General features: G+C 42.1%; 1 protein-coding gene and 1 long non-coding RNA gene across 2 annotated transcripts in view; one reads left to right on the plus strand and one right to left on the minus strand.

Moving 5' to 3' along the window:
* Positions 1–8,187: 8,187 nt before the first annotated feature.
* ACTBL2 (actin beta like 2) lies at positions 8,188–9,352 on the minus strand. The gene is given in 2 exon segments (XM_034774663.1): positions 8,188–8,731; positions 8,733–9,352. Coding segments are annotated over 2 exon segments (1,128 nt in total). The 5' UTR covers positions 9,317–9,352.
* A 228-nt stretch (positions 9,353–9,580) lies between these two features.
* Positions 9,581–13,502, plus strand: part of LOC117879224 — a 107,758-nt gene continuing 103,836 nt past the window's right edge. Inside the window, exon 1 of the long non-coding RNA XR_004646202.1 lies at positions 9,581–9,697. This is a non-coding gene — a long non-coding RNA (uncharacterized LOC117879224). The remainder of the gene's footprint in view (positions 9,698–13,502) is intronic.

A 13,502-nucleotide genomic window follows, 5' to 3' on the forward strand; every position in this document is an offset into this window, starting at 1 on the left:
TAGCTTAATATCTAAGCACTTTACAATCTTCAGTGTATTCATCCTGACAACATCCCTGTGAGAGGGGGAAGTGCTGTTATCCCATTTTACAGATGGGGAACTGAGGCCTAGATCCACTAAAGTATTTAGGCACCCAACTCCCATTGAAATCAGTGTGAGTTAGGCCACCTAAATACCTCTGAGGATTTGGCTCTAAGAGACTAAGGGACTCACGCACGATCACACAGGAAGTCTGCAGCAGATCAGTGAACTGAACCTGTTGCCCAAGTCCCAGGCTAGCAACCTAATGCCTAGACATTCCTGCCTCCCAGAAAAAACAAAGAGGAGTCCTTGTGGCACCGTAGAGACTAACAAATTTATTTGGGCATAAGCTTTCGTGGGCTAGAACCCACTTCATCAGATGCATTAAGTGAAAAATACAGGAGCAAGTATAAATACATGAAAGGATGGGGGTTGCTTTACCAAGTGTTAGGTCAGTCTAATGAGATAAATCAATTAACAGCAGGATACCAAAGGAGGAAAAATAACTTTTGAAGTGGTAAGAGAGTAGCCCTTTACAGATAGTTGACAAGAAGGTGTGAGTAACAGTAGGGCTAAATTAGTATTGGGGAAATTAAGTTTAGGTTTTGTAATGACCCAACCACTCCCAGTCTTTATTCAGACCTAATCTGATGGTATCCAGTGTGCAAATTAATTCCAGTTCTGCAGCTTCACGTTGGAGTCTGTAGGTTTCTGGTATACGGTGGTGTTTATATGACCGCTATACTTACCTACATGCCTCCAGCTTTCATCCAGACCACACCACATGATCCATTGTCTACAGCCAAGTCCTAAGATACAACTGTATTTGCTCCGATCCCTCAGACAGAGACAAACACCTACAGAAACTCTATCAAGTGTTATTAAAACTGCAGTACCCACCTGGTGAAGTGAAGAAACAGACTGACAGAGCCAGAAGGGTACCGAGAAGTCACCTACTACAAGACAGGCCCAACCAAAAAAAGTAACAGAACGCCACTAGCCGTCACCTACAGCCCCCAACTAAAACCTCTCCAGTGCATCATCCAGGATCTACAACCTATCCTGAAGGACGATCCCTCACTCTCACAGACCTTGGGAGACAAGCCAGCCCCCCAACCTGAAACAAATATTTACCAGCAACTACACACCACACAACAAAAACACCAATCCAGGAACCAAATCCTGCTACAAACCTCGGTGCCAACTTTGTCCACATATCTATCCAAATGACACCATCATAGGACCTAACCATATCAGCCACACCATCTGGGGCTTGTTCACCTGCACATCTACCAATGTGATATATGCCATCATGTGCCAGCAATGCCCCTCTGCCGGGTACATTGGCCAAACTGGACCGTCTCTACCCAAAGAATAAATGGACAAAAATCTGACATCAGGAATCATAACATTCAAAAACTAGTAGGAGAACACTTCAGTCTCTCTGGTCACTCAATAACAGACCTCAAAGTGGCAATTCTTCAACAAAAATACTTCAAAAACAGACTCCAACGTGAAGCTGCAGAATGGAATTAATTTGCAAACTGGATACCACCAGATTAGACCTGAATAAAGACTGGGAGTGGTTGGGTCATTACAAAACCTAAACTTAATTTCCCCAATACTAATTTAGCCCTACTGTTACTCACACCTTCTTGTCAACTATCTGTAATGGGCTACTCTCTTACCACTTTAAAGTTATTTTTCTTCCCTTGGTATCCTGCTGTTAATTGATTTATCTTGTTAGACTGATCTCACACTTGGTAAAGCAATCCCCATCCTTTCATGTATTTATACCTGCTCCTGTATTTTTCACTTCATGCATCTGATGAAGTGGGTTCTAGCCCACAAAAGCTTATGCCCAAATAAATTTGTTAGTCTCTAAGGTGCCACAAGGACGCCTTGTTGTTTTTTCTGATACAGTCTAACAGGGCTACCACTCTGAAACCTTCCTCCCAGACTAAATCTTGCCCTTCCTATCATTAGAGGTAACACATTTTGTGTGGTAAAAGCAACCCTGAGCTGTGCTCTTTATCTTTCATTCATAACTGTAGCTTCTATTTTTATTTAATTAAACTTCTTGCATAGGGAGAATTGATCTTCTACAAATTTGCTGCCACTAACACTCAGCTTGGCTAGCTAGAGCACCTAAAGCAGCTCTGCAGAGTGTCCTACAAGATGAAAATTTGAGATGGTACCTAACTAGATTTAGCAGTTTCAGTTCACAAGCAGGTTAGTAAACCACTGCATTTTGCTTTGATTTTCAAGTCTGACCAAACTCCTCAAAGCTGCTGATTCTTGCATGATTCAACCTGAAATCATAAATCCATCCATGGAGCTTGTGGGTCTCAAAGATTTTCAGGGCAATTCTAGAATTGAGGCTCATTTTATTTAAATCTTGACAAAGTCAGACAAGATTTGCTAAGTAGTTTACAATCCCTGTTATTTAGCATTAGTGTGTACAAGGTGGATCTCAGATGATTGTAAGCTTCTTCAGCCAAAATGAGCTCTAAGGGCAACCTTGGTGAACTTGGGCTGAGTTGCAGGGAAATTGTCAGGTTTTGGATTCTGATGAGAGAGTTTCAGCATTGTTGCCAACAGGCATATGTAATCACTATTCAGTGAGTGTTTTATACATCTTCTGTGTCTGACCCAGACATGAACTGAATTTGCTACAGCTTCTAGCTTCAGTTCAAGTTGCAGAGGCCTATGGTTTTAGCCTTAGAGGTCCTAGGTTCAATCTCTGGGGATGACCAAAAGGCCAGTCATTACACAGACTGGAAAGTTCACAGGCCAATCAGTGATTGTCTGGATGTAATCATGAACCCCCAGAATGACTGCTCTGATGTGGATTCTTTCTGCACATTGAGGAAAGTTTCAAAGCAGCCACATCCTCCCTCGCACAAAGATGATGTTATACGACCATTAGACTTTCATTTGGGGAGGATGTTCAGATCATTAATTTCATTTGCATTCCTTTAAGAGCACAGGAAACAACCCTTTGTAATACTGACTCTTGCCACTTCTAACATCAGTTTTGTGTGTAAAGACTCTCAGGAATTCAACTAATAATCACGCTGACATGGAAACTTCACTGGATGGAAGAATTTGCTCAATTTAACCTATTATACAGTTACTATTTACAGATTTTATTGCAATTAGGGTGTTTGCATGCTCTGGCATCTTCTCTATTCTGCACCTTCAGCAAAGCCTCTCATTTGATTGATCCTCCTTTTATCTCAGGAGAGCTGGATAGAAATCTTGGCTTGAAAGCACTGGAAGATCCAGTCCTTACCACTACTCTACCCAAAGACTTAAGACTAGACCCCATATCCTGTGCCTGGCAGCATATTGTTCTACTGTTAATAGCTTTGCTGGGCATGTAACTAGGGCAGGGGTTCTCAAACTTCATTGCACCATGACCCCTTCTAACAACAAAAATTACTACACAACCCCAGGAGAGGGGCTGAAGTCTGAGCCCAAGGGCTTCAGTCCCAGGAAGTGGGGTTCAAGCCCAGGCAGTGGGGCTTAGGCATCAGCCCTGAGCCCCAGAAAGTCTAAGCCAGCCCCACCAACCCCATTAAAATGGGGTTGTGACCCACTTTGGAGTCCCAAGCCACAGTTTGAGAACTACTGAACTAGGGCAACTTTGCACTTGGCTGGTAACAGATGGTCAGAATAAAAAGGGCCAGCAAGATTTTTCATATACCTTAGAATACATCTTGGTGCCAACTTGCTTGTTTAAGATCACATTAAAGAATGAGAATGTGTGTTCCATGTTTTTAAAATAAACTAGAAAAAATTCTTGAAGATTTCCTGTGGGTACAAAATGCCAGCATACCAGGAGCAGACAAAGCTTGGGATAAAGCAGTGTGGAGTATTTGAAGTAGTGAAACCACAAGAAATACTTAACTCCCTCTATGCCCTCTTTAGTATTCCAGCTGCAGAAATGGAAATAGCACCTCATGGCAGATTGACGTATTGCATCAGAACTGAGTGGCCTGGCTTGTCAGCATCTGTGATTAGCAAGAGGAGTCCATTAGTTTTGTATAAAGCACAGACAGATACCATCATAAATGCAGCAATACAAAAGTAACTGGTTTCTGGACTCTGCATCAAAATATGCAATTTTAGTTATGTGATACATACTTCATAGGCCAGTATTCAAACATGTGCACATCTCTGGGGACTCAGTTGAGGTACATAAGTCCTGGAAAGCAAATACAAAAAATGTATGCAGTCAAAAATAAGGGAAAATTTTAGAGAAGCAGTTATCCAGTTTACATTTTTTTCAGGATGGCAGAGTTGGTCTTACCAAAAAGTGCCATGTTTTATTTATTGGCCACAGGCGAGCAGGTCCTCTGTTTTATACCTGCTCTGTAAGATGGCACCACCAGCAGAAGGGAGGGAAGGTAGCTTCAGTGCTGAATCACCATTCCTATTGCTTCCTACAACATCTGGATATTCCTTGGAGGTCTCCCACCTAAGCACTCATGCCACTTAGCTTGTGGTGGAAGCCCATAAAATCCCACAAGGTGGTAGAACTGCAGATCATATAGGGCCTCTCATCAGAGGAGATCCAGGCAGTCTTCAGGGGATCTCAGCCATACTCACATTCTTGTTAGGTAGGCATTATCATTTTAGAGGTGGGGAAAAGTGCTTCTTTGAATTCAACATTGGAAATATAAACACAAAAATAATTTTGGTCAGCCAAATATTTGTTTCCAAGCATGAGACTCACATTTTCCTTGGAACTTTGAGGATATTAAGCAAGACTAGGAGCTTATCTACACACAAAAAATTTAGTGCTTTAACTATGCTGCTATAGTTACAGCAATTCAACCTCTCTCCCGCTACTTGTGGGGATGCACTTGTATTGGTATAAAGTGCCTTATACTGGTATATCTACTTTAAAGGAAGAGGAATAAGGTATACTACTATAAGGCACAGAAGCGCCGGCAGCTTTTTTGCCGCCCTAGGCGGCGGAAGGTCCTGCCCCCGAAATGCCGCCCCCAACATAGGCGGCGGAAGGTCCCACCCCCGAAATGCCGCTGCCGACTGGGGCGGCCGAAGATCCGGCCGCCGCCCCCTAAATATTAGTGCCCTAAAAGTGCGTAGAGTAGGCCTAAAGCTGCTCAAAAAATGTGAAACCTGTGGAAAAAAGTGTCATTTTTATTCTGCACGTTTCAGAGAAAAGATTAGTTTTTTTGGTAAAGTTTAAAAGACCAATTAAACACAGTTCCTTCCCTCTTCCATTCTAGCCCCCCCCCCCCGCTTTTTTTTTTTTTTGGAAAGGGAGGGGGAAGAAACACTGACAGAAAGGGGACAAAAGGAAGTTTAAAACCCTAAAAGTTTTTCAAGAATTTTCAGGGTTTTTTTTTTTTTAAGCCCTTTTTTCAATGGCGATTTTTTTTAAAGTGTTCTAGCCAGCTCTATTGAAGTGAGATAGCATGTAGTGTTTAACCATGATGAAGCAACCTCGATCAGAGAGCAAGGCTAGGTCTGTGTTTAATAAGGGGAAAGTTTTCACATCAAGCAAATAGTCCAGAATATTGCTTCTACTGAGGTTTTAAAACCTTTGTGTTTATATCCTCTACTCTTGGTGGGAATAGGGATCTGCAGTACTGGGACGAGGGTTGAATGTTAAGGCAAGGGACATTGTTACTAGAGCCACTCAAAAGCAAAAGGCAGTTTCACAAAAAGCTTAAGCCCCAGAATATTTTCATGCCAGAGGATTTGAAATGGAACCCCTTTGTTTTCTTGAAGTTGAGCGACTCCTTCTCCTCCCCCAATGTTTTGAATTTGTGGCTTCTAATTTTCTCACATTTGCGACCCACTGCACCGAAGTGACTGGTGGCTCTACTTTTTGCTACTCAAAGTTTCTCAAGCCTTCCAACTTTTAAAGAGTGGCAGATTTCTATTTTGCCTAGCCCAAAGCAAGGAAGTTTTGAAGAGTTACATAGAGGCAAAGTGGTAAAAAATCACAACCAACCAACCCAACATTTCTATTGCAGAAAGAAATGAAGAGAAAGGCAGATTCAATTTTTGGTTTCACCAGAAAGCTTTTTTTACAAAGTGGGGAGGGATAGCTCAGTGGTTTGAGCATTGGCCTGCTAAACCCAGGGTTGTGAGTTCAATCCTTGAGGGGGCCACTTAGGGATCTGGGGCAAAATTGGTGCTGCTAGTGAAGGCAGGGGCCTGGACTTCATGACCCTTCAGGGTCCCTTCCGGTTCTATGAGATAGGCATATCTACATATTTTTATTTTATTTATTTTACCAGAAGTTTGTTTTGAAAAGAGGCCTTTTTTGGTCAAACATTTTTTTAAAGTGACTCTCCCTAGCAGTTATCAATAACCCACAGGTTGGACAGCTGAAATAAGGTATGTAAACTAAGTTAGTGGGAGCAGGACTGGTAGTTTGAAATACATGAGAAATATATGCATGGTTTGTTATCAATGTTGCAATACTACAACTGACTCCATAGGAGGAGACCCCTGGCACCCACATAGAAGTCAATAGAGCTCCATACAAGCACAGGTGTCCATCTTGTAGAAATAGTTGCATGACAGGGACTAAATAAACACCCTTCTCTTAAGCATATGAGCAATATTAACAGGGGGGGGGGGGGGGAAGGGGAGTGGGTGTGTGTGTGAGAGAGAGAGAGAGCTGGAACATGACCACTTGCTTGATTTTCTTTCAATACCCAAATGGGGTCCACGCAGCAGGGGGAGTTACGCAAGCAGCTAGTTTTAGTTAGTGTACCAAGTTTATTTTTTATTTTATTTAAAGTGACATTGGTAAGTCAGGGCAGAAGCCCTCCCTTCTCACCTACCAGCACCCCATTGCCACATCTTTTTTTAAAACACTAATGACTGTTTGGTTTAAGTATGATGGTAAGTCATAGTGAACATCTCCCCTTTGCTAAGAGTCAGCTGGGCTGAAGGATCTGTACCTACAAAAAGGTAGAGATTGTTTTAGCTACTGTATGAAGTAGCAAGGAGAATTAGTTTATGGATGTGATATTTAATATTTGGAAGAAATTCAGAAATGAATGGGTATCAATTTCCCTACAGTGGAAGAGCTAGGAGACATTCTTGTGTGTCCTAAAGAAGAGCAGCATGTGAGGGATGCTACCCACCATTCCAGCAATAAAAGGAACTGGAATTCCAGTGCCAGGATTCTGCTTATTCTTTAAACAGTTTCTCTGCAGAAGAATGGGCAAGTTCTCAAATAGGTCAAACCCTTACAACAGTCTGCTGTCCTTTAAAAATGTACTAAGAGCCATTTCAAGCTCTGATCTTTAAAAGCTTAGAACTACACTTTAATGCAGTAAGTGGTTATTATATGATAATTAAGTGATTTAATAGAGTCCAGCTGCATTTGCTTTATGGAAGGACTTGCAAAACTCCACTCAAAGATTGAAAAGTCCTTCCATTATATAGCTGCTTGTGTCTTGTAAGAAAGTGCTAGTCTTTCTACTCTGAAATAAGTGTTCTTGACCACCATTAGAGATTAGCCTTTTTATTATGCACACTTGAGAATCAGTTTACAATTTTTTTTTGTGTAATGGTGTTTAGGAATTAGACATTTTTGCTACAGTAGATAGGGAATTGATTTGTTCTAGTGGTCAAAGCTAAGATCATACTTCTGAACTATAGTTCAGAACACTTAAAAAAAAAAAAAAAAAAAAAAAAGGCAAACCCATGTTTAGCAACTCCAAATATGCAACATTAATCCATTATCTTGCCACTTAGGCATTTATCTATAAAAACCCAGATGTTCTGGGACCCAAAACAAGTGCTTGTTTACAGACTGATAACCTCTGTAAGAGACTATTCAGCATTGAATTCAGTTATTTTGACCCTTACATGTTAGCTTTGATCCATGATTGCAGTTCAAAGTTCTCCAAAGAAGATAGTAGCATAATTCACACAAGCATCACAAAAGAAGAGCTCTACCAGATATAACTTTTTCCTATCAGAGTTAGTCACTGCTCTAAAATTAATAGCAAACAATTAAGTGGTTTTCTTTGATGAAGTAAAGGAAATGAGTTTGTAGCACTAGATATTAGGTCTTCTAAGAGGAGAGCCCTTAAAGAGGAGAATTAATATAGCTTGATATGGTGGATACATTTTTCTCATGCAGTTGTCTGATGGGAAGTCCCTTTAGAAACATTTGTGGTGAACAATGAATGGCCCAGACTCATCATACTCCAGTTTGCTGATCCACATTTGTTGGAAAGTGGAGAGAGAGGCCAGGATGGAGCCACCAATCCAGACAGAGTATTTACAGTCAGGAGGGGCGATGAGTTTGATTTTCATGGTACTTGATGCCAGGGAAGCAATCTCTTTCTGCATCCGGTCAACAATGCCTGGGTAAGTGGTACTGCCCCTGGACAGCACCAAATTAGCATACAGGTCCTTGCGGATGTCCACATCACATTTCATGTGAGAGTTGAAGTTGGTCTCATGGATGCCACAGGATTCCATGCCCAGGAAGGCTGGCTGGAAAAGAGCCTCAGGGCAGCGGAACCTCTCATTGCCCAAGGTGATTACCTGCCCATCAGGTAGTTCGTAGTTCTTCTCTAGTGAAGAGGAAGTGGCAGATATGGCCATTTCCTGCTCAAAATCCAAGGCAATATAACACAGCTTCTCCTGGATGTCATGCACAATCTCCCTCTCAGCCGTGGTGGTGAAGCTGTAGCCTCTCTGTCAGGATTTTCATGAGATAGTCAGTTAGATCCCAGCTGGCCAGGTCCAGCCAGAGAATAGGATGGGGCAGGGCATAGCCCTCATAGATTGGGACTGTGTGGGTAACCCCATCACCAGAGTCCATCACAATGCCTGTGGTGTGGCCAGAGGCATAGAGGGATAACACAGCCTGGATAGCCATGTACATAGCTGGTGTGTTGAAGGTCTCAAACATGATCTGAGTCATATTCTCCTTGTTGGCCTTAGGATTGAGGGGAGCCTCACTAAGCAATATTGGGTGTTCCTCAGGGGCCACCCACAGCTCATTGTAGAAGGTGTGGTGCCAAATCTTCTCCATGTCATCCCAGTTAGTAACAATGCCATGTTCAATAGGGTATTTCAGCATCAGGATGCCCCACTTACTTTGGGCTTCATCCCCAACATAGCTGTCCTTCTGGTCCATCCCTGTCATCACACCCTGCTGCCTAGGGTGCCCCACAATGGCAGGGAAGACAGCACAGGGAGCATCATCCCCAGCAAACCCAGCCTTGCACATACCAGAGCCATTGTCCACAACTAGAGCAGCAATCTCTTCATCAGCCATAGCTATGAACAGACAGAGCCGGTTAATAACTCCCAGAAAGATGTTTTCATAGTCACTGCTACTGGAGAAGTGAGAAGAGGGATGAGCCTCAGTCATATTTAAAGGCAGCTGAGTCTCAGCATGAGCCTGTCCACCAACCTCCCCCACATCTCCCAATAGGAGGATCTCTTGGCAAAACCCCACCCCATTGGTTCACTGTTGTGTAGGCTGCAGCTTGTGCTCCTATTCAGACAGCTTCTCCCCTATCAGCAGTAGCCACTAGCATATTATTGGTCTCAGTAGGATAATTGAACCTGTTCCTCTGAATTGCAATTGCTTACTCTTCTCTCTGCCTAAAGGGCTTAGGAAGTAAGGACACCCATCTGCCCTGAGTAGTGAAAGGTAAGTGATATGCATTCACAGTTGCTAAGGAGAGTAGGTATATACAGACACTAACTGAATACTTGGTGTTAGTATAGTACTTGATAATTACATACATTAGGTTAACTGTAAGGAACCTAATGAGAGCTAGATTCTGTTCCCATTAAAGTCAATGGGAATGCGAATCTTTAACACCAGTGGATCCTTCTCTTACTTAACAGCCCTGTGAAGGGAGGCAGGTAGATTGGTGTTCCCTGGGGAAGCTAAAGGCTGGGGGGGACACTTTTGATCCTGAACATGTTTTTGCCTCCTTCCCAAACACTGATTGTGTGGAAAAGGGGGGAGGAGGGGAGAGGAACTTTTTTGTGCAATAGGCTTGGGCAAATAAAAGCCTGTAAGAGGAGGTGTAATGGGTTCAGATTAGAGCTTATAGCTGCCCTAAAGAAACTTGTCTTATTAATAACTGAAGCCTTTGGATATTTCATGTTGTTTCAGCTTTTGAATAGGGGCAATTTATTTTCTTCCAAAAAGCTGTGTTTTAAATGCCCAATGGCTGTTCAGGATGCTAATTTCTGAGGGGCATCTTTTAAACCTGGCTTCTTTTCTGACTTAAGAATGGGCTTTGTGCAGGCATTGACTGGTAGCTTATGAGGCCTCTTTATTTAAGTGTGCTCATGAGAGGTAGAGGAAAGCTTAAGATACAATGAATTTGCCTTTCAAATATGTATTTGCCAGACCTTTCAGACTGGCAGAGAGAATAGACAGTAGGTACCCGGACATAAAAAGAAAACGTTGTGCCTTTTGTAAATTCAGAACACCACAAAACACAAGTCCCTTTAATTAGGAGCCCCACCCTGTAGAGAATTCCACACAGGATGGAGGTGCAATTAATACTATGATTTGCCAAAGTATGACTTTAAGGAAGACATTTTGAAATACAGATCTTTGGGATTTTATATACAGAATGTGCTAAGAACAACAGGATGAGTATAAGGTATAGTTTTCATACTTAAATCCCTTCAATGAACTATTGATCTACATCCTCAAATTCCACAGCAGTAAGTGGGCTGGAACTTAAGTGGTTAATGTTTGCTTTATTGCTGGCTCGGCAAAAACAAAGATCTTTGAATGTCAGTGGGTAAGTGAAGTCTGCTGGAAGAGATGCATTTAAAAAGGCGCAATACTGATTTGACCATTAGAACAACGACAGGTGTGAGAGAAATACCTGCTGACAGGATAAGAAAGATGTACTTGCTACCTGATTGCTGCTGGAGTGAGAATTTTTTTCATGGTGAACCCCATCTCTAAGCCTCCTTAGGGGGCAAAGTGCTCCTGTGTGTGTATATAGGTCTAGCAGCTCTGATTCTCCAATGTGTTCCATCTTCTGTAGTCAGTTACCCCTGAAGGAGTGTGAGTGGCTGATTCTGACTAGACCCACTAGCTCAGATTTCAACAGCTATGCATGGTGCAAGGCAATAGGAAAAGTTGTTTTCGGCTCTCTTGTGTAGAACACTAATGCTGCTATAGTGTCATGAACTTACTAGAGGCAGGGCTGAGACAGCCCTTATTATTAAGCTTGCCTGACACTTCCTAATATAAGACTCCGTTTTCAGTTGCTTATAACTTTGCCAGACTTTAATCATTTGGTCTGAAATTCTACGTACCAGGTGTTGGCCTTGGGCTGCAATTTTTTTTTTTTTTTTTGGTGGGGATTTTAGCTTCTTTAGTTGTTTCAAAGATCAAGGTTAGAGAAAATGTTGTTTTGCTTGTGTTAAAACATTCTGGAAACCTTTTCTTTGAGCGGGTTTATTTTCCCCCAGGCTTTGGAGCAAGGATTCAAAATTTGGCAAGGGGGTGGTGGGCTTTGTTTCAGAGATGTGCCTTTTGCCTGCCTCTGAAAATCTGCCCAGATTTGGCCAAATTATAAATCAATGAAAAATCACAGTTTGCACATGCTCAGTAAGCACTTTGATTTTTAGCAGTTAAAATCTCTGAAGATTCTGTCCTCATTGAGCATGCTCGCACTCCATAGGGTTCTGAGGAAATCATGTAATTAAAAATACTCTCATAATGCATATGCCCAAGGGATCTGAATTAAGGTTACACAGGCAATCTAAGTTCTGGCATTTCCTAATTTTTGTGTGCTTGACTTGGCAACCATAAACAAATTTCTTGGTGTGTAATTATTGTTGTTATTGCAGCAGTGCTTAGAGGCCGCAGTCAAGATTAGGGCCCCAGTGTTTGTAAGTGACAGTCTTTGCCCCAAGGAGCTTTGCGTCTAAATAGAGAGACAAGCAAAGGGACAGAGAGATGAAGTGTCTTGCCCAAGCTCATACAGTATATAAATGATGGAGCTGGAATAGATTACAGGATGTCTAAATCCCAGTCCAGTGCTCTGTTTATTGGGCCCTGCTACCCTATACTATAATATAATGCAATATATTATATATATTAAACATTAGGAAGATTGGCCAATTTTGTAATATTTAAAATGTCCTGCTATCACATTCTCTTAATAGATGCAATATTGTAACAAGGTGGCCTGCCTTTTAAGGGACTGGGGCCAGCTAGCCAGTTCACTAGTCAGATGCAGCTGAGAAGGGAACAGGTGTTTGCGTTAGACCCACCTGGGGAGAATTAAAAGCCTGATAGATGACTGGGCAGGGGACTGAAAAGGACGAACCTAAGAATGGCCATTCTGGGTCAGACCAAAGGTCCATCCAGCCCAGTATCCTGTCTACCGACAGTGACCAATGCCAGATGTCCCAGAGGGAGTGAACCTAACAAGTAATGATCAAGTGATCTCTCTCCTGCCATCCATCTCCACCCTCTGACAAACAGAGGCTAGGGACACCATTCCTTACCCATCCTGGCTAATAGCCATTAATAGACTTCACGTCCATGAATTTATCTAGTTCTCTTTTAAACCCTGTTATAGTCCTAGCCTTCACAACCTCCTCAGGCAAGGAGTTCCACAGGTTGACTGTGTGAAGAAGAACTTCCTTTTATTTGATTTAAACCTGCTGCCCATTAATTTCATTTAGTGGCCCCTAGTTCTTATATTATGGGAACAAGTAAATAACTTTTCCTTATTCACTTTCTCCACACCACTCATGATTTTATATACTTCTATCATATCCCCTCTTACTCTCCTCTTTTCCAAGCTGAAAAGTTCTAGCCTCTTTAATCTCTCCTCATATGGGACCTGTTCCAAACCCCTAATCATTTTAGTTACCCTTCTCTGAAGCTTTTCTAATGCCAGTATATCTTTTTTTGAGATGAGACGACCAGATTTGTACGCAGTTTTCAAGATGTGGGTGTACCATGGATTTATATAAAGGCAATAAGATATTCTCCATCTTATTCTCTATCGCTCCAAGGCCAGTCAGTAAGAGACTGCTGCTGAAGAGCGAGCTGTGGAAGAGAGATGCTATGCAGGCTGATATGGGTGGTGATTTCGCTCTCTGTCTCTCTCAGGCTCCCAGGGACTAGCCTCAGTGATTTTGTTTTGAGGACTTAAAGTTTGGTCCTGAGGTGAGGGTTTTATGAACTGTGGTTACAATTGCTTCTTCCATTAAATAAAGTCTCTGGGAATATGCTATTTTGTTAGCTTGTTTTTAGCATCTCCTTGCCTTTAAAGTTGACTTATGGGCACGGTATTGGAGAGAAATTAAATTGGGCCTCACACAGTGCCACCCCAGGCTGCAAAGGGGCATGCCAGAACAGTACATACCTTTTACAAATATATTTTATGAAATATAAAAATATAGGCTATGCATCTCTTGTTAAACACGTGATCCTAATGTAGCCATTCAAATGCTACACC

Source organism: Trachemys scripta, chromosome 6, assembly GCF_013100865.1.
Source record: "Trachemys scripta elegans isolate TJP31775 chromosome 6, CAS_Tse_1.0, whole genome shotgun sequence".
Classification (NCBI taxonomy): Eukaryota; Metazoa; Chordata; order Testudines; family Emydidae; genus Trachemys; species Trachemys scripta.